At 34.3% G+C, this 27,679-nt stretch overlaps 1 protein-coding gene across 1 annotated transcript in view; it reads left to right on the plus strand.

The window, feature by feature from the left end:
• The window catches only part of LOC104073547 (rab proteins geranylgeranyltransferase component A 1-like), a 70,146-nt gene extending 53,673 nt beyond the window's left edge, over nt 1-16,473 (plus strand). The window contains exons 10-15 of the mRNA XM_009573368.1: nt 708-812; nt 1,707-1,770; nt 2,752-2,848; nt 7,417-7,509; nt 10,924-11,090; nt 16,205-16,473. Of these exons, the coding sequence (XP_009571663.1) occupies nt 708-812; nt 1,707-1,770; nt 2,752-2,848; nt 7,417-7,509; nt 10,924-11,090; nt 16,205-16,408 (730 nt within the window). The 3' untranslated portion in view covers nt 16,409-16,473. The remainder of the gene's footprint in view (nt 1-707; nt 813-1,706; nt 1,771-2,751; nt 2,849-7,416; nt 7,510-10,923; nt 11,091-16,204) is intronic.
• The last annotated feature ends 11,206 nt before the right edge of the window (nt 16,474-27,679 follow it).

Genomic DNA, 27,679 nt, shown 5'->3' on the forward strand with positions numbered 1-27,679 from the left:
TATTGCCTGAGGCGGACAAATACATGTTTGTTTTAGAATTTGTATATATTCAAAGACAAACAGGATCTATCAAGAATGTTTGTTGCTCTTAAAGCAATGTGACTTAGTTAATCCTTTTTAGTGTAACTTAGAGATAAATGGTATATTTAGTCACAAATATAGAAGCTCAGGAAAGTTCTCTTGGAACAGTCTGATGCATGCATTTCTCAGGGATTTTTCCTTACATCTCTTAAGTTAACTTGCCATTTAATTTGTCAAATACTATTGTCAAAATAAACTTGCCTTTGGTAAAGGTTCCTGACTGGGGAAAAACAACACTACGATAGGGTAGCACCTACAAAATAATTCACAGTATTACTTTTCCATATGTCATGAGGTAAGAAACGTATGACATTTTAATGTACAATCAAATGCCAGTGTTACTAGCTTATATTTAGTTTTCCTTATGAAGTGACCAATTTATTAATGTTCTGATACCATTATCTATAATGGCATTGCATGTAAAAAATTGTATATACCAGGTAGAATATAGTTACCAATTTCAGTTGAGTTATTTTAGGGGTTCACATGTTAAAGAGATGTGTAGCTAACTTTTTTAAAAGATAGAAATGATGTGCTATATAACTCAATTTAGAATGCTTACATATTTATTTTGTTACCTTATATCTAGATTACTTATTTTGGTTTGATTTTTTTTTTTTAAACAGATGCAAAGCTATTGTGGATCATTTTGGACAAAGAATAAGCGCTAACTATTTTATTGTGGAAGATAGTTACCTTTCAGAGAGTGTATGCACAAATGTGTGTTACAGGTATGTAGTAAAACAGTAAACATAGTAAATTTCTTTAAATAATAGTGTATAAAGTATCCAGCAAGTTAAATTTAAGAGATTATTGTCTCCTGCTTTATCTTTGCAGTACAGCTTAGTTCTGTGCATAGTTTTTCTCTTCTTCTATATACTTGAGGGCATATTGTATACTTTCTATGTTTAGGTTTTCTTAAATTGTCCTCTAAGTCATATTCCACTTTTCCTTGTTAAAAAATCCAGTAGCTCCAAGTGCGTTAGGGATTTCATATTTGTTAAAAAGTGTTTGGAAGGTGGAGGTGCCTATTGCTGTTCTCGCTTTAAATTTGTTCAGGTTTAGAAAAGTATTAAAAGTCATTGTTTTCTCTGATTTTTGTTGTTCTTGCCAAAAGCATTGGACATGTATACTGCCTTTGCCCTCAAAATATTGCAGACGAGATATTAGCCATACTGTAGTAGTAGTTGCAGTGCAGAAATAATCATAGGCAATGGAGGATTAGAAACGTCAATTCATGAACTCCACTCTAGTGCAATCCAAAGTGTCCTATGCTGTTTGGAACATAAAAAGTCCGGTAACATGCTGCTACTAATCTTGATCAAATAAACAAAATAATTTTTAAAAAATCAGTAGGATATTCAAGCTATTATTTTATGTAATAGCACTGGCTCATTTATTCATCATCTATTCTGGTCATTGAAAAATACTTCATTAATGTTCCAGATGTGGTCCTACTTCAGCAACAGGGAAAATGTCTGACTAATAATCCTATTAATAAAGATTATATGTTTAAATAGCCTTCCCACAGTATTATGTTTAGATTGGTATTGCCAAAACTATGAATTCAAATTGCTATTTTTTACGTTTTTGTGAAATGCCATAATTGTTTTATTTAATTGTAGGCAGATCTCCAGAGCAGTCCTCATTACAGATCAGACTGTACTAAACACAGATTCAGAGCAGCAGGTATGTATCAATTTTTTATCACTGATCTCTTTATGAATTGTATGTATTTAATATTGAGTTGTTGGTAGGAATTAATTCATGCTTTTGTTTCTCCTTGAATCCAATGTTTTAATCAGCTCTCTCTACTGATAATTGTTTAATTTGTTAGTTTCTATAAAAATATTAGGAATTTTATTTTATTTTATTTTAATTCAATGACTTGGATTTCCTTGTTTGGTTGGCACTATATTAATTAACAGAGTTACTAAACTCCTGTCTTTAAGGTAGTGCTTGCTTTTTAATAAACTGTTACCCTTAGTATTCTGTTAACTGTTAACTATTTATCTTGTCTAAATAGTTAACTATTTATCTTGTTAACTATTTATCTTTGTTCGAAGTTCTTTTGGTTTTTTTTAACATTCACTTTTACTGTTCGAAGTTCTTATTGTACGCTTTCAGATCCTTTAAATGTTTCTGCTTTGTCCGTCTTTGGAGACCTTAATTTTAAAGGATATTAATCTGTATTAAGTGTTTCTTCTGTACACTTCCTGTAGTCTTACAGGTTACATAGGATCTACAAAATAAGAACATACATGACAGAGAAGTCTGTTCTTCCTAAGTCCTGCTACTAGCAGTCCTGCATAAAAGTACTGCAGTCATTTTCACCTAACAGTGCTCTGCCCAGTGTTCAAAAACAATTTTGCAGTCTCTTGCCAACAAAGTTTCTAAACTCTCATCCTTTTGGAAAAGTCTGTGATACGAGGTTTTCTTTCTGTTGCGCTGCTGCAGACGTTCCTAACAAAGGTGGCCTTACTGACTTTGGTAGAAATACTTGAATGCTCAAATTCTACAGGATTGATTGCACAAATTATTACTAATAAATCAGAAAACAAAATTGTATAAATGTCTGCAGTTATTTGTCACCTTTTCTCAGAATTGTGTTGGTTGCCTCATCGTCCATGTTACTCTGCTTTAACATATGTTGTTCTTTCTGCTTGATAGGTTTCTATTTTGACAGTGCCTCCAGTGGATCTAGGAAAACCAGCAGTTTGCGTCATTGAGTTGTGTTCCTCAACCATGACATGCATGAAGGACAGTTGTAAGTACAGGGTATATGTAATCTTAACTATATTTTTCCCTTTGACTCTATAAACTCTGAAACAAAAGTTAAAATATGTGCGTATCATTCCTCTGCTGCACAATGACCAAGCTACTATCTGAGAAAACAGTGTGTACTGGATTAGTGTTATCAGCAGTCGAGAGAAATAGTCCATTGTCTTCTTTCTATAGCAGTTGTGCTGTTTCGTATGGCTTAGGAATCATACTACAAGATTCTTGTTGCATTCAATTTTTTTTAAATTTACATTTGATAATTATTTATTTAAAATCTTACTGTGATTTTCACGGTAATGAAGTTTATTATTCTTTATTTCCAAACAGATCTAACATCAAATTTTCTTTTTAACACTTATGTGGCTAATAAGCTTGATAGTTGTAGTCTTATTAGTACTGGGACAACATTCTGTTTGCTGTACAGTAATTATAAAATAGCACCAACAAAGAGTTTTTGTTACGACTGCTGTGGGTTTTTTTTTTTTAGATTAAAAAAGTATTAGAATTCCATATTTTGTTTGTTATGCAAGATTTTTAAGACAACTGATGATGTAGCAGAATGGCAGGTAAGGTTAGTGGAGAGCTCCAGCAGGATGTTTCTTCTCCACTGTAACTAGCTAAGATTGTGCAGTCTTCAAGTCAAAAAGATTTTTTTTTTTTTACCTTAAAAATGTTTTCTTTCTAAAACTTTCTGCCAAGAATTTCTCTTACCACTATAATTAAAGCACCAAAACCCACCCAAAGTACTTTCTGAAATCATTTCTGAAAAAACCTGTAAGCAAACAGGTGGGATCTTAGTTAACATAAATGCATGTTTGTTTTTTTTTTTTTCCTTTCAGAACTGCCTTTAAGATTTAAGAGAATCTTTATGCCATATGACTCTCTGGCTTCACAAAAAAAGCTACAAATTTTTGTTTTCATAAGGATAGGTTCTCAGTACAAGCATCAAGTATATTTCAGTATTATTTCTAGCAGAATATTTTGGAGCATATGCTGCAGTTTCTGCTTTTTTCTTAATCAGCATATACTGAACAATTAATATGTAGGTTAATAGACTTATTTTCACTTATAATATTATTTCACAATAATAAATTTTTCCTTCAGTAGATTAAAAAAAAATTCTAAAGCATGTAAATCTTACTGGTAGTTTGCCATTAGTTTGTATTTTTTTGAAAATGGACTACCTTAGCTGGACTATTATATTGAAGTACCTGAATTACACTGTATTTGTGGGCTTTTTATCTTCTGAAAGTTTTGGTGGAGGTGCGATTATGTCCCATTATGAGATTGGGAGGGAAGGAGTGCATCATGATATATTTGAGGTAAAGTTATAAAAATTCTTTTAAGAACTCTGTTATTGTTGTCTGCTGCATTAGATTCTTTAATTCTAAAAATATCTGAGAGATCACCTTTCTAGAAGGGACATCCCAGTATTTACATTAACAGTTTTCTATGTACAGAGCTTTATGACTCTGTTGTTGGTATTTTATGTGAACTTGAACTACATGAGCAACAAAATGTTCTCATTGGATATTTACTTTTCGTTCCAAATTCTTCTGAATTCTGTTAAATAGATTACCAATTTGGGACACTATGGAAGATAAACAGAATTAGAGGTTACCTGACCTAATGTTTTTTAACAAAAAATAAGTAACTGCAATAATAACCGATTTATTTTACTGTTACCTAGGCTTGAACTCAGTTCTTTGCATATGAAAGAAGAGCAAACTAAGTGATTAAGTCATTCAAAGTTATATTTCCTACTTAAATAATAAAAAAAAGATAACCCTGTAATTAAGAACTTACTGCTATAAAGCATATTGTTAATATTTATCCTTTAAATAGCTGATTTACTTTATTTAAAGGTTCACAAAATACATATAGCAGGAAGTGAAACTAAAGAAGGATTGATGTTCAAGTAGATATAAATTATTAATTTCATGAGAATTTCTGTGGTGCTGAAAAATTAAGGTTTCTGTTATTTACTTTTCTCCATAAATTCTTTTCATTTCAGAAGAGAAGGTACTACATTCCTTAATGACATTTGTCTTCATATATTGAAATAATGTAGTTGTGTTTTAGGTATAGCTGAGTTCTAGTTATGGGACATATTTCATAATTTTTTAAAAACTTTTACATCATTATCTGTAAATGGGTTTTAACCTGACTGATTTCTCCTTCAAACAATTATTTAAGATAAGTATACAAATACATCTACTCTTTGATCACACTGCATAAATGACAGGCACATAATCTGTATTGCCAGTTGAGTGGAACCAAACTCCTTCACTTGCCCTAAAAATTGAGACTGTAATGATGAAATCATGAACTAAACTCATCGTTCTTCTTGCTAGAAGAATTACTTGAAGACAAATGTTGTCAACCACTGTAACTAATGCAGTTATACCTGAGTAAATCAAATATAATCAAAATATATACTGTTGACTGTGACTCATAGACTCATAGCCATAACCTTAAAGATAATGTAAAATATTTTATAGAAAGTAAATGATGTGAACTTTAGTGACTTATAGCTGTTTTTTTTGAGGAAAGAATAGATTGTATTGCAATGTTTGGGGTTGTACACATTTAGTTAAGGTTACAAGGAGACTTTCATGATCACCACCTGTTTTCTTTTACTTTTTTTAGTACATATTCCCTTTAGACAGAAGGTTTGGCTTCGGTTAAATAAAAAATGAATATTAATGTCTGATTATAATCTCTGTGTGTGCAATCTGGAAGAAGAGCAGCACGAAGGGTTAAATTTCTGCTCCTCCTGGAGTCAGCGTCAAACTTCCTGTGGCATAACTGCAGCCAGAAATCATTCAAGATATGTATGGTGTACTTGTAAATAATGACACAAATATAGCCAGATTTCAGAGTGAAAAGAGAAAAATGTCATACGGATTTAACGCCATAGCTATACATTGCTATTAAATTGATCAGAAATGTACAGTAACAAAGAAAAAATGAATCAGTTTAAACTTTGTACAAAGATATGTTAAACTTCTTCATGATTCTCTGACAGATACTTCTCTGCTGATAAGTTTCCAGACGACCGTTCACTGTCAAATGAGTCTGTTAAGGTAGTTTTAGAAAAAGCTTTAAGATGAGACTTATTATATCTGGGTGAATGGATGTAAAATCAGGTGGGATAAAGCAGCAGAGTAGCTGGTTCTGTGTTTGAGTAGAGACCAATGGAACAGAAAAGAGGTCAAGAGCTGCATTAGGTGATTATCTTTTCTAAGGAGTCAGCAACTTCACTAGTTTGCAAAACGGAACAAATAAAGGAATAGTGTGTTCCATGAGGAATCTGTTTAGCAACTTTATTTTCATGAAAACAAGTACATGAGTAAGAAATTTAAATATCAAATCTACATTATTCAAGGAAAACTGTGAATTTTCACAAATACAAAATTGGATTTAGTGGCATTGATTTGCCCATGCTGTAAGGTGAATTTTGATTAATTATACAGTTCTACAAATGTGTTCTTGTGGTCCAAAATCTTTCATGTCATCTTTTTCCAGTATGGGTTTGCTGTACTCTGTGATCTGTTTCTGATGTGTACAGAGCACCTCTAGAAATCAAGTACTTGGAATCAATTTTGCAAATTATCAGAAATCCTTACTGGCTCACCTAACCTAATTTCACCCTTACCTAAACACAAAACGGTTGTTTCTTGCATCCTATAAGAAGGTGAATGAATAAAGTGTTGTAGAGCTTTTTTGTTATGTTGTACCAAGGGATTGCATACGTCATAGCTTATATCGCAGAACAGTTTTCTGATATTCAGCAGTGCTTATCTTTAAATGTTCTCTAGTTTGTCAAAACATGACAGTGTTCCCAGTGTTCTTCATTCTCCATGTGGCTGGAGAGAAATAGTTAACTGCCAGCCCTCTTGAGCTGTAACTTAAACCATGAATCCATTCACTTCATCTCCTATTTACTGTTTAGTACAATAAAAGAAATGGAAGTCTTGCTCAAACTTTTTACTTCAGTGGAGAAAGATAGCTTCCTACATACTCCTGTACAGCCAGACTTAAACTGTGAGTAGCCAAATTTCCAAATTCCCACTCAGTCTCAATTTAGCTCTTAAAGGAGAGCATTGATGAAAGTAGTGATATTTGTGGGTTTAGTATGTTGTTGAACTATTGGACTGTCAACACTGATAAGAATGTTCTTGGGGTTTCTAGAGGTCATTAATGGCAAATACGATGTGTTATCCAGATTCTTGCTGCTGCTTTTCCTGGTATCAATAGACCCTGTTTCACAGAATGACATATTTTCTGTCTGCACTGCTGATGTTAAATTATACATCCATCTTACCAACATATATGGAAGAGAGAGATAATTATGAGATGTATTAAGAAAATTTCTCTATGTGGTATATATACACTGTATTTCCATAATACAGTACTTCTCTGGTTTAAAGAAAGTGATTTATACGAAAAGCAATGATTTCTAAAAGCTTGCTGTGCCTTTTAGAAATTGTAAATGATATTTATGTATCTGTATATTGGTGATTGTAATTAGTTTGTGTTCTCTTTTAACAGACTTAGTCCATTTAACCTGTCCATCAACTAAAACTGCTAGGGAAGATTTAGAGCCTGTTGTACAGAAGTTATTCAACCTAAATACAGAAAAAGGTAAAAATAAATAAATGAAGTATAAAGAGATTATTTTGCAAACTTGTAACTAAAATATCTGTTACTGAACATCTGAATCTGCCATCAGAGTCAACATATGGTGAGCTGTTATTTAGATATCAGCATCTCAAAGTAAATGAATCTATTTTGAGAGTGAGGTTGATTAGACAAAGTCAGGTTTTTTGTATTTTGTGATCTAATGTTCCAGGTCTTCTTCAGCTGTGGTTTAACTTCAATATACAAGGACCATGGCTGTAAGTGTCTATGACCTTTTTAATTTTTCACATGTTCTTTTTCATGGAAACATATTTGCTTCTCAGCATGTCTTTCAAAGGTGCAGTAGTGAAATGAAATATTTGTGAATCTGGTTTTTTGCACTATCCTGTTTTTAGTGATTTCTATCACTTGGGTAGCCCTAACAAAAGTTATCAAAACCCCAAAAGTTAGTGATCTGCTTTTCTCCTCCAGCTGCCGGATGTGCACAGTGCTATAAGCTTCTTAGTTTTCTTTTGCCTTCACTTATTCTAAGACTGTTGCTCATCCATTTGTTGTCTTCTTCAAGTGCTTCCTTGTTTGCTTCCCTGTTTTTAGTTGAAATTCTGTGGATTCTGCTTTAAGCAGTGGAAGCATAAAGTTATTACACACTGCAATGTTATCAGGAAGATAGATTTCCAGTGATTTGCAATAATGAACTATTTGGCCCTAAATTCCAGGAAACCTTGCCAGCTACTTTCATGAACTTTGACCTTGAGATGGACAGTTTCACAGTCCCAGAGGAGAGTAGCAGTTGACAAAGCAGTTGTTGCCTAGAAAGAAATTGTCCCTGAGATACTTTGAGCTAGTTCCACAGAAGTCTGAAATTTAATCCCGAGATCTTGAATTTCATCATGGTTTTGGTAGATGCTCATAGAATAGGTAGTGTCCACATAGAAGATGTTGCTGTGTTCCAACCCTGGCAAAGCATTTTTAAATATAGCGTGCTCATACTTAAATACAGTAAATCATAGTTCTTCTATGAGAAAACAATACCTAGCTGTCAGTGGAGGTGTTTATGTTCATATATATGCAAGTTATAAGATGTGGAAGTATTGTGGAAGTATTTATAATTGGTTTGCTTATAATATTTGCTGTTATGCTTCATTCATGAAGCATAACATGAATTCAGGTAGAATTTTCTCCTGTTAAAAAAAAAAAGCAGTCTTTTATGTGGCCAGTCTTTCTTTTTCCTCTCAGGGCTCTGTAATCAAGAACAGTGTTTCATGAAGGATTGAGTTCAGTTTTTCACAAGTTTGTTTTTCTGTGTTGTTTTCCATTTTTAAATTTTTTTCCCTCTACCTTTTAATGAAAAAGCAAATATCTTATTGTTTTTGTCAGACAATAAAGTGCTTTTAATAGGAAGTAAAGTGTTAAATAATATGCATTTTCTTTCTTTTTTGCTTATGGGAAAGGCATCTTTGATGTCCCAAAGATAGAAATTTTTTACTAGGTTTGTAGTACAAGAGCCTTTACAAAACAAATACGTAGAATGCAACTAGGGTTTGTAAATAGAAAATTTTATTAGATTGGAGAGCTGCAAACACTTTTCATGTTGATATTTGTTAATTTAAAGCCCGCTAATTTCCAACTTCTAATATTTAACATATATCTTCATTTCATATATCTACATTTTCAGGACAGTGCCCTGTGTTTCAAAGACTCAATTGGTGAAGGAAAGATTAGCTTGCAGTTTAGTGTCTTCTAATCATTTGGGGGGGGTTAGCATTAATCTTAATGTTTAAAGTGATCCAGTTTTGAAATGATATATTGTTTAGAACCTGACTGAAATTCTTCTGTAGAAACTCTGTGATCATAGGGGTCCTCAGGTGCACTGAGGCACTGAAAAGCTAGTTTTCACTGACACATAGGCCTTTTTATCATCAGGATGAGGTAGTGGTCGTATTTTAATTAAAATGTCAGAACAAATACTGTTGGAGTTATTGAAAATGAATCACCAGATAAAGTGAGCACTGGGCCATGGCAGGTCAAAGAGGCAAAGTCACCTGGAGAAGAGGACTCCATTCATTTTCCTGCCTAAATGAGGAAGAAGTAACTTTTATGAGCAATGTGAACTTTTAAATATATTAAAGAGCATCTTGCCCTGTATTAAGGCTCAGACTTTCACAGGCTGATGAATTTAATTTATATTTCAAACTCTTCAGTATGGTTAGCACCTATTTTTTAAAAAATATTTGACAGTTCTAAAAAGATACTGAAGGAATAGCATAGATTTATCTCTTTTTTGAATTCAACTGCTTGAAAATACTGTTTTGAATGCCGTTGTTATCTAGAAGTTCTTTCCTTGGAAAGAAGTAAATCTCGCAAGGTCTTTTACAAGCTTCATTTATTTTAGAGGAGGTAAAATACCAAAAAGGGGACAGCAAATATGCCAAACAAATAGTACCTATTACACTAAGAATATATGTTGTGTATTCCTCCATTGCATTCTGCACTGTTAAAAAGTGACCTTCATCTTTCCAGAGGTTTTTCTGCCTGTGTGCGGAGGGGTTATATGGATGTGCAAAGTGACTGCAAGAAGGTACAGATGATGAAGAAGCAAGATGTAGTTTATGATCATTTTGTATTCATAATAAGCATTGTAGCACAGTGCAAGTCCTCAGTAAGCATAGATAAATAGAAATTAATCATTTATTTTCATTTAGCAGTATTTCCACAGTTTAGAGATTCTACATACTGCGTATCACACATCTCAAATGGAGTACTTCTGGGTTTTGGTAATTCTTTATCTGCAGTTAATTTGGGGGGAGGTATTCTTTGTGGATTTTTCTTGAAAATTTCTTTTATTTAAACCATGAACATTAGTTAGTCTCCTTAGATTGGCTTGAAGACACTCAATCTTAAAGCACACAAAGGTCTGTTATGAGAAGAGTTCCCATACAAAGATAAGCTATTAAATGGGGGGGGTGGGGGGTGGGGAGGGGGAAGTATACATCAAAAATATCTTTGCATATGGAACGCAATAGCTTCAAGTTGGCACAGCCCCTGGAGGACTTGTTCAGACCGTCATATGCTCATGGAGTTTATCCAGAGTAAACTAGATAACATGAAGTCGAAAGGCGTTAAATTTAGACCAAGCTTCTTGGTAGTGTGCATTTAGGTGATAATTGGTTCTTATGTGGCATAGTGTGTACAGAATAAGTAGAGTTTACATACCTATGGTTGTAAAGGAGAAGACAAGTGTGATGAGAGAGTACCTCAGAAAAGAATGGAAAGTAAAATTAATTGGCTTTTTAAAGAAAAAAAATTACTTTATTACAGTAGTTCCAGGTTAATAAATTGACTTTTAGTATGCTAGATTACATATTTCCCTTATTACACGTGAACGTTGATTACTGGAAACACTTTTTTTCTTTTCAGAGACTGAAAATGAAGAACTAGAAAAACCTAGAGTCCTCTGGGCAGTCTACTTCAACATGAGAGATTCTTCAGGAGTTGACAAAAATTCATATGATGGCTTACCCTCAAATGTTTATGTCTGTTCCGGACCAGACTGTGCTTTAGGAAATGACTGTGCTGTCAAACAGGTTGGGCAGATGAATTTTTTTGATTGCAGAACTTTCATTCGAAAGACCTAAGGAAGTCCAATACAGTCTACTTTTGTTCTGGGTTATTCTGCTTTATGCTATGTAATTAGTACTAATACAGCTATAAAACTTCCCAGCTAGACATACAAAAATCTTACTTAATAAACAAAGTGAATGTCAGTGGGATTGAGAATGGAGTGAACTTGAGAAAAGGCCAGTTGATGCAGTAACATTAACAGTAGCAGATAGTTAATCTGAACAGGTAAAGGGAACCTAGAAGGCAGCAGTACCTGAAGATTATGATCTTGGGAGGATGGTTACTTGCTCTAATACTGTGGAAAGGAAAAACTGTAAAATAATTCAGAAATATAGATGATAACTCCCCAAAATATGTAGTCTTTCACCTGTAAGGTTAAAGAGGAGGTACAGTAGTAAAGCAATACAAATCAAAGGTCAGAAAAGCCTATCTACAGTTCAAATTGGAAGGATCGTCAAAGTGGTTTAATGCCTGCAGGACATAGTCACAAACCTAAAACCTATTGGGGAAAAAACCCCAGCGTATTTACTAATCTGGTACATTAAGCTACCTGTCGCCATTTACCTTCTCTTTGCCTTAGTATCACTGGATTAAAAATTATATGTAATTGTGTCTCTGAAGGAATTGAGGGGAATGTCATTCTATTCATGACCTTAAGATAGTATTTGGCACCAAATCACACTCAGTTCTAATTTTTAGTTCTCCGTATTTGGGTGTCTACATATCTAGTTCCTGCTAACTAAAATCCTGAACTTGAGAACCACTTGCAACTTGCCTAGTAGTAGGCATACCATACCAGTACTCAATTTAAGACAAACTACTAGTGCGTTGAAATTTGAGGTGAAGAGTGAAAGCTCCCTAAACAAAACTAGGTAGAGGAAGAGATCGTGAAATAACCACCTTCTGTGCTGGCAATAGGCAGAATATGTAGGGACACCAGATCTTCAAGGGTGGGTATGTAGAAATTCACAAAGAACTTCGTATCATACCTCTCTTTGTGCCTTCTCTATTACTGTCAAGCAGAAGACAACAAGATCATGCGAATATGTAGATTACGACTTGTTCAACAAAAGGTAGCTACAGGAATGCTTCTCCTTTGCTCTTCCATTCAGAGATCTACCTCAATAAGGAAGGTATAAATTCTTAGGCAAATCTACCGCAGCAGTCACTGTGGTGTCAGGGTGCTTTCAGAGCTAACGCAAGAACACTTTTACATCTTTGTAGGATTAACTTAGACTAGTCATTTTTAAAGCTGTTTTTTTTAATGGCCATGTTCAGAGAATGTGCATGCCATCTTCTAACCACTTGCAGGATTTTTTATGACTTAAGTCATAAACCTCTTAAAAATAAGATTTTTAAAGTGGAAAGGCTGACATAGCCTGAACTGTAGGGTCAGAATAATTAAGAGCTAATAGTACCCTTCATTTTGCTTTACAAGGCAATAATTTGCCTCCCAAAGAGGATAAAGAACAGTAAAGACAAAAAATAATGCAAGACAATTATTATAGTAGCAAGTTTTAAATTGTAAATTAGTTCTTTTCTAAATGAGGTTTTTTAACTATTATTTAAAACAGTGCAAGTTAAAAGCTATTTAAATACACTTAAAAAATAGCCTTTTTCTAATTCTGATAGCCACCTTTTCTAGCATTCAGCTTTGTCTTACCTTAAGAGCTCTTTTTCTTACCAATGAATAATGATACTATAGATCAAGCTGTGTTTAAATATTCTAGGTGCCGTAGTTAGCCTTTGTGTTAAATCTGTTGACCATCAGTGAGATAGATGTTAAATAAGCAGATCGTGGAGGAGAAACAATCAAGAGTCTAAAACACTGCCTTTCAGAAAGAGTGGATAGAAGCTACATTTTCTTGAACCTGTTTTAAATTTTGAAACAAATGGTCACTAGTTAAAGTGAAAAATATTTTAGTGTAAACATGTTTAAAATTAAAAGTCATAAGAGAAAATAAAAGTGAGGAGCATATGTGACAACAAAGTGAAGAATAGGCTGAAGGTAAAGCAGAACTCTCTGTTAGAATACACCCTTCCCATCTAGCATGCAGGTACCTTTTAGACAAGTGGAGGAGGGAAATACATGTAAGTTGGTGTGCCTTCTACCCCCAAATCACTTTCATCTTCCTAGCAATGGGATGGAAGTCTCCAAACATGAAATATTTACAAACTCATGGATCAGAACACTTTAAAGAAAGAAACAAAAAACTACTGTGTGTATTAGTCTTGGAGATAGCTTGGAAAATTGAATCTAATTTCTCTAATCAATTCTGTGTTTACTGTTTTAATGATACTTCCCATGATTTATGTTTTCATTACCATTAGTATTACTAACTTCTATATGTCATGCTCTTTGATTGTATTGATGATACATTATTTAGGAGGCAATACACCACAACTTCTACAGACGATTATCCATCTACAGCTTAGTATACAAATGACTTCATTCGTGTTTTATTTTAATTTAGTGTTAAATTCCTAGTATAATATTGAATTAATTTTGATGTCTGCGTTTACTTTCCCTGAGGATAGGCTAAATAAAACATAAAGTGCCACTTACGATTCCTTGAAATTCTATACGTATGGATCAAGTAAAGCATCTGGCTTCCAGTTTTTTATTTTTTCACTGCTACAACCTGACATGAATTATCATGTTCTAAAGTAGTATGTTGCCTGAAGTATTTCAGATTTCTGAGGCATCTTCATAAGAGGAAGCATTAAAATTGTCATGCCAATATTTGTCCTTTAACCTGTTTACGTTTTTTTCTGTATCTGGAAGGATTTCAGAGTTATTCAAGTGTGTCGTATTTCAAACTGCTGTTAGTTTGGTAGCGTTCTCTGTAAAAGTTGCTATGAAAGCCCATACAGCTTGTCTACATGCCATCAAGGTGCGTAGCTGGGATACAGTAAAACAATAACAAAACATAGTTTTATTCAACTTCAAACAGTTATTAAATTAGAGTATCTATACAAGTGCTTTACACGCTTATGTCTTAATGCTTAATTCAAACGTACACACTTGAAAGCTGGTACACTTAACTACTAAATATTGAAGGAACTATTTACTAACTTAATTAGTTACAATTAAGTATCAAAGTGTTATAATGAAGGAGCTGTTAAATTATTATTGGTTATTCTGTGTGACTTCAGTTGGATAAGTTTAACTTAAAAAATTGGTAGACCTGAAAGCACTCTATACCATTAAATTGTTCAATTATAATCAATGTCATGATGTCCTACATAACATACTGAGAATTTCTTTCCACGTTCAACCTCATAATTATTTGACCATTTTTGGAGTGGATATCCACTGACTAATTGGAGACTGAATAACTGTTGAGAACTGCATAGGAAATGTTTGTCTGCTCTAGTTTGTCATACATTTAGTGCAAAACATGACACTTTTCTTCAATATTCTATTAAATATAATAATAGTTGAAGTATATTTTGGAGCTTCAAGTTTATTTCAAGTTTGCAGACTTGAAATAAAAGTCTTTCTCTTACCTTCAAAAACTTAGTTTTGTAAATTTCTTGTAGGATATTTGTACCCTCTTGCCCCCTAGACTTACTAGGCAAGGTTTTCAAATTACAAAACCATGTTTTTGAAGTAGAGAATAGAATTTTTTTTAATATTTTTTTCATATACTAATATTAATAGTTTTAAACAGTTTTAAATGGGTATGGAAGAGTGAAATTTAGGAAGCAGAATGAAAAATTAAATTGAACTGAGAGTAGACAGGGTCATTTAAGCAGTTAATAATGGAGTCCTACATCCACGTGCTGGTGGGCAGTGAAGTTTATCACGGAAAGCTGTTTGGTACATGCCCAATGATGTATTAATCTGAAAACAATTCCCTCTTGTCCAGGAATCCGCATCATGTAATCAGCCTTTGCAGTTGGCATTAACTGACCCTACTGTCAGCTTTTTCAGTGCAGTGTCTGGTAGCAGTATGAATATAAAGATTAAATGCATTCTTGCCTATGTGGGAACTCTCATCACAGGTCGTCTTTAGGGCATAGTTTACTGAATAGACAAAATAGAGAGGCAATATTCCTTTGCCTTTTTAGAAACCCAAAACATAACTGTGTTCTGCATCAGTTGTCTCTATTTGCCTTAGAAGCTTAAGGACTTGGAAAAGAAAACCTTTATAGAAATGTGAAGTGCGTGTTGATTCAGTAAAAAAATTCCTGAGCTCTCTAGCTTTTTTTTTTTTTTAAGATAAGCTTATAGGTAGGTTATTTGCACAAGAACATGTGAAACTATTCAACATTAGTTAACAAAGCTGCTTGCATTCTTGTGGTTTTTTTAAAGGATTAAGGAGTAAGTGGCATTGTAAATTAAATCCTTGAGCTATATCTTAAGAGTAACTGTCTTTTTATCTAAATAAAAGTTGCTTACACATTTCTTAGAAAGGCATAATTTGTGCACATAGGTATACACACATAATACATTGAAATTACAGACTTTTTTTGAATAAATTATAAATGTATCGTATACAAATATGCATATATTTTCAATGATAATATTCCATTGGATGAGAATAGTTCTCAGTTGAGCTATCTATGAGCTGTTCAGAAAAACAGAAATGGAAATTTTTTTGTAGTTTTTAAATTTGAGAAGGAATCCCCTATAGATATGATGTAGATTGTACTTATTAACAATTTCCTGGCTTTGGTTGTCATGTGAAATAGATTGTTCTCTCTGGAAAGAGGCAAGATCTTTCCCATGCTTTGCATGTGACTGCACCTAGGGATATTTTTATAGTGGAAAAGATCATTTTGCTTGCAAAAAATCAATTTTGTTGTTCTCAATACAGTGTAGAATGACCAGCATTTTTTAAAAAGCCCTATGCTGTGACTTTCCTAGTAGAACAATGTAAAAGGTTAGATTGTTTTTTCTTTTTTGAGGACTGCAAGAAGGAGTGGATTTCCCATGTGTTTACAATACTGTCAAAGTATTAAATCACTATTGATTTGAAAGAACAGAGGGTAATCTTAAATACCTGTAAAATATTGCTGCAAGGTATTACATTTCAAGGTAAAGTTTATTTTATGCTTTTTTCCTGAATAGGCTGAGACTATTTTCCAAGAAATGTTTCCTACAGAGGAATTTTGCCCACCACCACCAAATCCAGAAGATATTATTTATGATGAAGATGAGATTGCGCCAGAAGAGTCTGGATTCAGTAATTCACCAGAGACAAAATCTGAACCCTCAACTGAGGAAAGCAGTAGCGGAGGTAGTACTGCTTTTAAGAAAGAAGATAATGAGTAATGGATTAGCTCTGTTCTCTTAGCAAAAGAGGAGGTTGACCCAAACTAAAATGTAAGGGAGGAAGGGTAAGAAAAAGAGGTTTTAAAAATCTTAGCCGTACTATTTGCGATTGCCTTACTTTCCTTAGCTTGAATAATCTTTCTCTGTCAAACAGTTTAATTGATAGCTAAGACGTTTCTAAATAGTCATAGGTTCACCAGATCCAGGGGTGTTTGTAGCTAAACAAAAATCACAGAACAAAGCATTTGAATTTAAAATGCTAAAATAGGATTCATGATTTGTTGAGAGAATTTGGTTTTGTTTTAAATCTTGGAAGGAATCATCCATCTTTTAAACAGTCAACAAGTCAAATCTAACCAAAAGCAAAAATGTGCAAGTTTGCTTACCAGTCAGAATATGATCTTCTGATACAACATGTCACAGTTCTGCTAGAAACATTGGATCTGTGCTAATTAAACAGTTGAAGGTGAGCTTCACAATCTGTCCTTCAAAGCGGTTTTATGAATGGAACTTAAAGGCAATAATATTGACAATTCTGGAGTGGCTTTAGAATATGTAATAGGTGTCGTGTTTTATTTGTATAACGAAAAATTTCTTGTATGGCTTTGAAACCAAAGCCATAATTTAGAAACAAATATAATCCTGTAGTTGTTCCTCACATGAAACTGTTTTACATTCAATTTTTTTTTTTTTTAATAACATCTAATAGGTCACACATTTTCACTAGTGACTTAATTTACTCTAGTCAGGAAAATAGCACAATTTAAACTTAATGCTATATTTCCCAACAAAATTTAAAATCATAAATGGACCGTACCTGTTGTTAGTTTCCCTGGATTTGTTGCAGTGTTTGGGCCTTTAATAAGCCAGTAGTTCATTTTTTGAAGTATGGTGTCTGAGAAGTTTAGATGATCATTAATTGAGGTTTTTTGTGGTGGGGAGAAGGTTCAACTGATAATTCCAAAGGGTTGTATTGATCCCAGTTAATAGGATTAAAATTAGTGCGATAGCTATAAATTATGCATTTTGTAATGATAAATCATAAAGCATTTATACAATAAAATTTATTAAAGTATTTATAAGCCTAGTTTGTATGAAAAATTACAAAATGAGAAAGCTGCTGTTGTAAATGACCATGATAAACTTGCACTTCTTCTGAACAATGCTTGAAGCTAGGTATTCAGATTCTGAAAAATATTTAGCATTTACTTAAAGATTTACCTTAAAATGTACACCAAATAGATCAGTAGTGTATCTAAATATAGAGATCAGTGAATTTTGATGAGTTGGGGTTTAAACTTCTACCTGAACTTCGATATAGTTCTAGCAGTGCTTAAATACTGTATGTAAATAAAAAATGCCATTGAATAATGAATATTCAGCACTGCCTGAACTTGACACATCCAGGCTTTTGTACAGTTTCGCAGTGCACGTCCCTGCCTTGATAATGGCTTCATGCCGTAAAGGTTAATTTTTTTTTTTTTTTTTTTACAGTATAACTGATAAGGTTAACTTCACTTTGTCTTGCATCATGATACGTTGTCTGATTTGCATTTCAAAAACCGGTTTGTTAGTGTTTACATTCTTTGCTTATTGAATAGGTACCATTGTGTGTATAATCCCAAAGTCCTCAGAAAAATATGTGGTTGAAATATTTCCAACGTTAAACAACAGTTATCTTTGGATGCTTGTGATTGAGCAGTTATTTATATATAGTGATAAGCAGACTGCCTCTTCACTTAGCTGTAATTTTTATGCGTATTGGAAAGCATGAGTGTATGGCAATTGTATTTAACATCTACACATATGTAAAAGAACTAAGTGGAGGACTTAGTTCCTGTTTGTCTTTCAATAGTAGGGATCATAGTTGAATTTTTCATCTTCTATGTTTACAAGGAAATCGTTTGATGAAAATTAAAGGTTTGCTTGCAAGTGCATTTTTCTGTGTTTTCTTTTAATTATGCAAGAAAAGCAGTTCGTTTGTTAGCTGAGATTTCCTGATAATTCTGTTGTCTACTTTCATCATGTTGACATTTGTAATAAGATTGAAGTTTACATGTGTGACAGTAGGTTTATATAAGTTAGCAAGTTTATATAAAGTAGCATCTTAGGGCTTCATGTCCATGTGAAGCAAAGTTTGGAAATACTGCAAATTTGATTTTTAGGTAAGACAGAATAATCTACAAGTTGTCGGCTGTGACTTTACACTACATTGATTGCTTAAAAACTGTTTTCATGTCTATTTGGTATGGTGAATGGAAACATAAAATGTTTTTCCTATGGTACTTGAGTACCCAATAGCTCACTTGCAATAGCAGTAGATAAGACTGTTGATCTTCGTATTTTGCAGAAATCATGCACTGAACTGCATTTTGTTCTTGCTTTAAATGATTTAAGCATACAAAGTGAGGGTTAGGCTTATTTGAAGTAGTTTTTAAGGCTTGTCATACAGGATGTATTCAAAAGATAACATGACTTTTTAAAAACTGGCAATTTATCTGTAGGATTATTAATAAATCAAGTTAAAGAAAGATAAGGTTAATTGAATTTTTAAACAAGTAGCTGTATTATCCTTCAAGCACCTTGGAGCTCATACAATATTCACACCTTTTTTTTTTTCTAAGGAGTGCTTTGATATGTTTGAATTCCTTTTTTAATGAGTACTTTCTTTTTAACTTGGTTAATTGGATTTACCCTTAATATTCAAACGTTCAATTTTATACTGTTTTCTCTGCTGTTGTATTGCCTTGTCTGTATGACGGCAATTAGTTACTGTTCCTTTGGAAGTATTTTCAGCCATGAAGCTGCTACGTCTGCTTTTTCTGGTGATGATGATGCTTAGGGCCATTTGACAGGTAATCATTAGAACTTAGATCCTTGCAGACTATGGGGTCTTTTCTCCTATCATTGCAGGGGGATTTATGTAGGTAACTCCTATTAATGTTAATGGGACTTGCATGTGTAAATCCTCCTTGCATCAATGGGAAAATTGACCCCTGAAAAAAAACATCTTCATGTTAGACTTGCTGATTCAGAAATGTCCAGGCACTGTCAGCTCCTGTGTGGAAATGTGATGGAGCACGTGCTTTGTGCCATTTCACTGAAATGCTCTGAAGAGGACTTGGGGAATTTTCAGGGTTTTTATCTTTTATATTGTGTTTTATGTTTTCCATGCACTTCTGAATCTTGTCAGAGTTCCTCTAATGATGCTTTTTATGTAACTAGTATCAATTTCACTTTCTATACTCAGGAGGTTGCATGGCTCCTTCTGCTTCGGCTTTCATTGTATTTTAGGCCCTTCTCTCTCCTCTCCAAATCTTTTTACATCAGCAATGTGAGTTGCAACAGCTTAATTTCAAGAACAATTTGCTAGTAATGTATTGATTAATGACAAGTCAGAAGTATTAAAATACTGTTTTCACACAATAAGAGGCTAGGTCACTTACAATACATAATCTCAACTGTTGAAAGGATAAAGTCAATTTCCTCAACACTTTTCCAGGCTGGGAGTGGGAAAACATGTGAACTACCCACTTTCCTCAAGTGATGGAAAGAAGAAAGGAGAGACAGACAAACAGATGGAAATCTTTACTTAGGTGTGTATGATTTCAAGAATAACTTTTTTAATGTGATAAAAAGTTACCACAGAAGGATACTTTTAGCTGTAGAGATAAGTAGTACGAAATGGTTAGCCATGTGGAATTCATGTTGTCAGCCTCATATCTAGCAAAAAAAAAAACTTTTGGTGGAAATAGAGCTTATTAGCAATTCCACCATTATGTTTATTTACAGGCTGCCAGTTCCTGTTTATAAGAGTGACTGGTTCTTCAAAATCTGGATGGGGAGCCAGGCAGGAATGTTGTAAATCTCGATGACATTTGAGATTTAGAAAGTTGACAGTGAAGTATCAGGAAGATGCAGTTGTTGACTGCATGGGAGTTCTGATCAGAGGAGACTTTAATAGAAAATACTTTTCCTGTCACAATTCTAACAGACAATATATTTTACGCTACTTGCATACATTGACAGAAAAGGTGGAAGGTATCAACCTAGGTATATATCAAGCCCCAGATGTATTTGAGTAAACAATGCTTGTGTAGACAATGGTTGACTCCCAGTGTATATAATGCTGCTCAAGTGGCAGTTTTATGTAGTTATGTAGGTGTCTTCTCAATCTTGGGGAAAAACTTCTTTAAGAGTGTTGCAAGTTTTATAACTGGCCAGTATACTGAATTCAGTAGTATACTACTTCACCTGATTTTAGTTTTTCCTATTACCTGTCAGATTTCTTTTTACTCAAAAAGATTTAAGTATCAAGTAGAACTAAAATACTTTCTTACAGTCTAATCTTTTGATTACCATAAGAGGCATACAGATAATGCTGATTTTTACAAAATCTCAGAACATCCACATTTTTAGATACAGATTTTCGGGATCTCATACTTGCTTCTGAAATGCCACCCCATAATTCTTAATATATTTGGGTCTCTGGAGAAGGCTTTAGTGCTGTTCCTCCATTCTGTATGGTTAAGACTTCAGTAAGTGGGGCATACCAAAGGCTATGGACACTCCATCTGTCTTCTCAAACAGAGGAGGCTTCCCTTCTGAGGTCTTAGTGCATGATAGCAATCACTACTGGTGGCTAACAAATGTGGCTTCGGCTTTTATAGCTGCTTTTTTGCTGCTCCAACTTCAGGAAGCTTATTCTCTAGTTGAGTACTGGTAGCTTTATCTTACTCCTTTTCTTTTTCTCTAAGCATGGAGCTGGACTAAGAAATGCTTCTCTGTTGGAAGTGATGTCTCGATCCTGAAGCTGTTAGGTTAGTAAGTCATATTAGCACAATAATAAAACATCTGGATAATGTCATGCTAGACTGCAGTTCATTGATACCTCAAGGCCTAGTTCACAAGCCATAAAACCAGTGTGGTATTTGTTGGTAAGCTGGTATTCTGTACCTGTGTTGAATGTCCAGACTGAGGAACAAGGTTTTTTTATTACTGGCTGACATCATACTAGAAACTTGAGTCTAGAAAAGGATAGCTTACAAGAGTCTTCTCTCTTTTTTTAAAAAAAAAAAAAAAAAAAAAAAAAATTAAAAGAAATCACAAATCCAAACACTCCTGTGCTATGTTTTAGACTCTGAGTACATAAGAAACTTTGTAATGGCCAATGTGGAATTCTGAATCTATTCTGTTTCACACCCAAGCATATTTCTGGAGCTCACCCAAGGGAAAACCATTTAATCATGATTAGAGACCGGCTGTCAGACCAGTGTAATGAAACATTTCTCTGTTCTGGGAACTTTTCAGCAGCATGAAAGTCACTGCAAGTTATGGTTGAGTCCTTTGTTGTGAATAAATTACCCAGTGAATTCAGCCTTATTTCCTGCTCAAAAATTTGTGTAAGCCTAGCTAAGTACCTTCAATGAATAATTTTTAGACTATAGATTATTCAGAGAGAATCCACTATATGATTCTTACAGCAACTTATTAGCTAAGTCATGTGGTATTTCCTCCTCCATATTTGGATGCAGAAATAATACATAAAACTTAATTTTTAAAATGGTGTATTCATTATCACATCATACATTTTTAAGACAAAAAAATAAAATGCTTTTAGGAAAAACAACAAAAACGCTATCTACTATTAAGGAAGCCATCATAAAATAACTTATTTTGGTGACACTAGTACATGATGCTTGCATTTTCTTTCCATAAAAGTTTTAAGCCAAGAAACCTTAGATTACTTTCCAGACTCTCTGTGTGAATCTAAAAGGAAAATGTGAGTATGGTAAAAGCTAATAGCCCTCTCAGTTACATTTTAAGGACGTACTCATCTCTGCTAAGGTATCACTTGAAATGCACACTGCATAGAGTATGCATTCAAAAATTTGGTTTGCATCAAATCTCTTCAGATGGCCTGTTCCAGTGTCATCTCTGAAGTGATGTCTGAAAATGCATGCATGTGCACAAATGTGATAAAGGGGGGATAAAGCAGTACTCAAATGAAGAGTGACAACAAGCAGTGGATAATGTATCAACTTGGGATTCAAGAGAAATGGGTTTATTTTTGGCTCTGGCACAGGTTTCCTCTATGAACTTGGTTGAGTTATTTCCCTTTAATGTCATAGTAAAAAGATGTAAAACGGTGACAGATATTTTCTGAAGCCTTTTGAGAGGTCAATAAAATATAAAAGTAGCATAAGTATTTGACAAAGAAAATGAACAGTGCTAATGATAACTGTAAAAATGGATAGCAGCAATACTTGAGCAGAGGTGCAAACGATTTTCTGAGGAAAAAAATGAAATATAACTATTATAACATGATTGGGGTAGCAGATGTTTTGTTAGCCAAGTCCCTTTTTCCATCGCTGACATTTTCTGTGTTTCACAAGTAAGGTTTCACCAATCGGCACAAACCCTTTGTTTACTGCTTAATAAAAATAACATAAAATTATACTTTTTTTTTTTAAATCTTTTTCTGATTATGCATATTTTCCTAGCAGATTGTAATGCATATTGCTTCATTGTTTAATTAGGACTTAATGCTAATGTCATTAACATTCTATGTGATAATTTAGTAGGTTGCCTATTTATAGACATAATGAAAGTCGTATTTTTTTTGTCATAAAGTGCTTTTGACTGTGCAGTTAAATTAAAAATAATGTTAAAGTTACTCTAACTTGCCATGAGCTTTCAGTTTCATTGTCCATGGTCCAGTGAATCTGAAAAATACTGCTATATGCACTAAACATGTTTTTTTTAATTATTGATTATTATTTTTTTAATAGAGCCTAACTCATCCTTTCTTTTGAGAAAGAAAAAAGAAATAGACCGAATTAAGCAGGAATCTCAGAAAACTGAGATCTGAAGTTTGAAATAATTGTCCTCCTTGAAGACTATTTGGAGGTGCAACACTAATTTAAGTAATGAGAATCTTACCCAAATTTTATTCTGTGGTACTGCTTATAAATCAGGTAATTAGGCAGCACTTCACCTTTCAGTTTATTACCGCAAATATGGGTGTGTGCTTTATTTGTGGTTATAAAGTGCAAAATAACTGCTGAATTTGGTACTCCATTAGTATGGACAATGAATTCTATGCATTTCTTTCTACACGGCCTTTTTCTGAGCACTTGTAGTATCTTATTCTCATAAATGATCTCCTTTTCTAGAAAGGTTTTTAAATAAAAGCAGTGGGATACCTGTAACAAAAATCAATAAGCACAAAAATGTGAAGTACACTTCAAGGAACTCCTAAAATTGTGTTATGGCCCTGTTTTGGACAGTATTTTACTTGATGTCCTTTTGTACTTAACTGATAAATACAGTATATATACAGTGATCATATCATGCACGTTCTTATTTTAATTCACCTTTTTACAGCTTGAATTATGCATACTTGTAGGGCTTTATTTCTATACTTTGTAACATGTCCCAGTTTAATTAAACAGGTCTTTTCATTGTGTGATCTACACTCTTTAATCTTTGAGTCAAACATGATCAAGGAGGTTTAATGGTGCCAGGCCAATGAACAATACTTGAATAATAAGTGGGAAGTAATAAAAGGTAAAGAAAATACATTTAAGTGCTGCCGTCCCCTACCTCCATTACATACACATGGGGTGTTCTTGGTGGTGGGAATAAAAGTTGGTGAGAGGTGATAAAATAGTTTGTACTTCATGGGCTCAGAGGACTTGTGGGGAAGCTGTAGTGTCCTCTGTGTGAGGCTGATGGTGGATGCCTACCTGATGGGGCTGAAGGCCACCACTGCTGGTGGCGTGGCCTGTCTCCTCTCTGGCCTGGATGGTGGCACCAGCAGCAGGAGGCCTGGGCTGGCACGCCTCGGCAGCGAGGGAGGAGAGCCCTTGCGAGGTGGGAGCAGGTATGTCTTAGGCAGTGCTGAGGAAGAGGGTCTGCATGTCTCTGCTCCCTGCTCCCCTCAGTTGCTGTGCTGAAGGACGTGGTGCTCCTCTCCCATGTACCTTGCATTCGTGATGCCTCTTTGTCCAGTACGTACGCAGTTACTCCAGAAGGAGAAATAATCCCCCTTCTTCCTAGATGGTTACACTTGACCTTGTCGCTTCCTTCTTGAGAAAATATAAATAAGTAAACTAAATTTGTGGTGCAGTGCAATGCATGATGGCAGAAGCGAACGCCTGTTTTTTTGGGTGGCTCCTCTGAATCTCCGGAAGCTTTGCAGTCGATAAATAATGGTTTCTCTGACCAAGTATGGTCGCTGCCAAGTGGAAAGTGCTGTTACCTCAGCACCTCGGCGTTCAACCTGTGCCCACTGTATTCAGCTCCCCAAAAGCTGAAGTGATGAACGATTGTTGACCAGCTCATCCTGCACAGGGAAAACTAAATGCAACTCTGGATGTAAGTTTTGGAATTTTGTGGATTTTTAGAGGAATTTGAGGTAAGTTTTATGTTTCTTCTAGGCACTTCTGTGGCTGTCATCCTTGGTGAATTTGGAAAGAAGACTAAGAACTAAACAAGCTAAGAAAATTGTTCTCTGAACTTGACTGGTGTCTCCATAATGCTGGGCTGAGAGAGGCTTCCTCCAGGAAAGCTCGTACTGCGCCGCTCTCTGAAGGAGCGTTCTTTACAGTATTGAGTCTGGTTGGTGTTAAGGATGCTATGGTAGCTTCACACTGCAGGGCTTAAACCCATTCTTATTGAAATCAATAGATATTTTTCTTATAACGCCACTTGGAAAGGTTTTTAAAGGATTATTGGAATTTTTGGATTACCACAGATGAACTCATTCTTTTTCAGTGAATTGAGTTACAGCATCGTATCTGTTGCTAGTATATTAATAAAAGGTATGAAGCCAGCCTTAAAACATAGTTCCTTTGTGAAGATACTCTTTTTTTTTAAAGAATAAGCAAGAAGGATTTTTCAAAGATGCGTATTTTTCTCAGAGTAATGTTGCGTACAGACTGGAGACTGCTGCTTCTGTTGAATTGCATAATGAAAAATCAATCAGTTTAATGGTTGACAAACTTTGACATTCGAATAAAAATGTTGCTGGTATTTTCATAAAGACCTGTAGGCAAAACTAGATTCAGTGACTTTAATTTATGCAATAGTAAGTGTCTGCCAAAACATTGTACCAAATGACTGTATAATGAGGCAATAATAACTATGAGGAACGGAAGGAAAGCAAACAGAGGCTAAACTTCTCAGTTTTTACAGATTATATGATTTTGCAAAGCCTTTCAATGTAAAATATGTTTCTACAGCATCCTTTTCAACAACACATTTTGTTTTGAAAGCAATTGCTCAAAATCATCAAAATGCATTTGTGTGAAACTGTTGCATGCTATCAGATTACAATGTTTAGTTTCCCTGCTTGTTCAGTCTTCTACCCAGACTGCATTTACTTCTTGACCACTTCTCATCTTACTGTATACTCTGCAAAAACGAGCTAAATAAAAAAGCCGTGTTCATAGTGGTTCTGTTATATTTTTCATGTTTCTGTGGGCAAAAAGGAGGATAAGAGAAGTCCTGTGAAAGAGAAAAAGAAAACAGCAAAAGGCTTGACAAGCTGCTGGTTTTGCATGAGTATTTGTTGTTCTGACTGTTTTCTTTGATTCAGAGGGGAAATTGTTCCCATTTTTTTCTTCTAGCTAAAATTAGAGGTAGGTTACTCTATACCTTTTATTTCTATGGTAATTTGTGTGGTGATCTCCTAGCATTTCTCTATCAAGGAGAAGTCTGTAGTATGTTTTATTGAAGAGCTTTGCATTACCACTGATGTTAATGCCTAGATGGAAGCTGGTATGGCAAATGTCTGTTCCCAAGTGTAAAAAGTTGTTGGGGTTTTTTTGTTTGTTTAAATACAACCAACTGTAGTATTTATTTGTAGTGACATATCTCACAAATATTTAATTATTTTTAGGGAGAAAATGTTATGCCATGTTTACACTTTGGAAAAGCTGTGGCAAGGACAGAAACATAGCCATGGCTCAAAGTCGCGTCCAGTGTGCGAACAGAGACTCTGTTCTTTTTCAGTAGGGTTCTGGGGCTTTTCGCTCTGTTTTTTAAGCAGCATGTGATAGGATTGTGAGCTACTGGAAACAAGGTAAAGCCTGTTATCTGTCCTAGTATCAATCATAAGCAAGGGAGCACGTATATACTCAGGTATTTCTTTCCCTGTCATAGATGTGAATGAACTCTTAAGGCATGGGGGTTTTGATACTTAAAAGCTTACACAATTACTCATGAGGACACAAGTTTTTCTCAGTATTTGAGAGATTTGTATTTCCTGTTGACACTTTGCAGCAGGAAAGGAGCATGCATGTTGCATCTAAAGAGCAAGACTATTTGATATTTACTGTAAGATGAGAATGTGCATTAAAAACTCTAAAAGAAAATACAAACTTGAGGAGGCAGTAGCTCACTGACATCCGTGGAAGTCATTTGTCTTTATGATTCTGGCATTTTGTGCATTGCTAAATGTCATCCACAGCTATCTGTTGTATGTGTCAGTGAACGATACAATATGACAGCTGCTCTTCACCGTTCCGTAGGATCAGTTCATTCAGTAATAAGCTTCCACGTGTTTTTATCTTTGTCTCTTTCCTGACAGTTCAAAATAAAAATAGATAGTGATTACAATTGATACTGAATTCTCCCCAGTGTCAACGTCTTGAGTAAGCAGCTGTATGCGCTAAATAAGTTGTTAACAAAGGTCTTCTCTTCCTTCTTGGTGTGGTGCTATAACATACATGAGGTTCTTACAAGCACATTGTGCATTCTTAACACTAGCACATTGTGCAGGCTTCAGCACGCAAGCACTGCCGTTCTGAACGTTACTTATTCTTCTAGCTAACATTAACAATTTTTAAAATGTTTTTATTGTTGATGGGTAATATTGTATTCTGTACATATTGTCTTTAGAATGGGTGTATGGATAGAAATGCTGGCTTCATATTCTGAAGTTTACCTTTTTTACTGGTGGTGTATAGTTCGGAGTGTATATAACAAGCACAGGTGGAATTGAGTTTTTAGCTAAGCCCTCTTCTTACATATGATTATTGTTACGTGACTGGTTTTAGGAAAACAACATACTTATTCATTTTATGTCAAGAAATACAGCAAAATCATGCAATCCTTACTGAAATGTCTTTACAAATCATTGCTATAACAGTGTATTTTTAAAATGATTGTATGTGTTCTAAATCTTGCGTTATGATTCTACCACTGTTGTAAGCTTAAAAAATAATCTTTAAAATGTATTACTGATGTTACTTAGTAATGCATAGG

Source organism: Fulmarus glacialis, unplaced genomic scaffold, assembly GCF_000690835.1.
Source record: "Fulmarus glacialis isolate BGI_N327 unplaced genomic scaffold, ASM69083v1 scaffold6130, whole genome shotgun sequence".
Taxonomy (NCBI): domain Eukaryota; kingdom Metazoa; phylum Chordata; class Aves; order Procellariiformes; family Procellariidae; genus Fulmarus; species Fulmarus glacialis.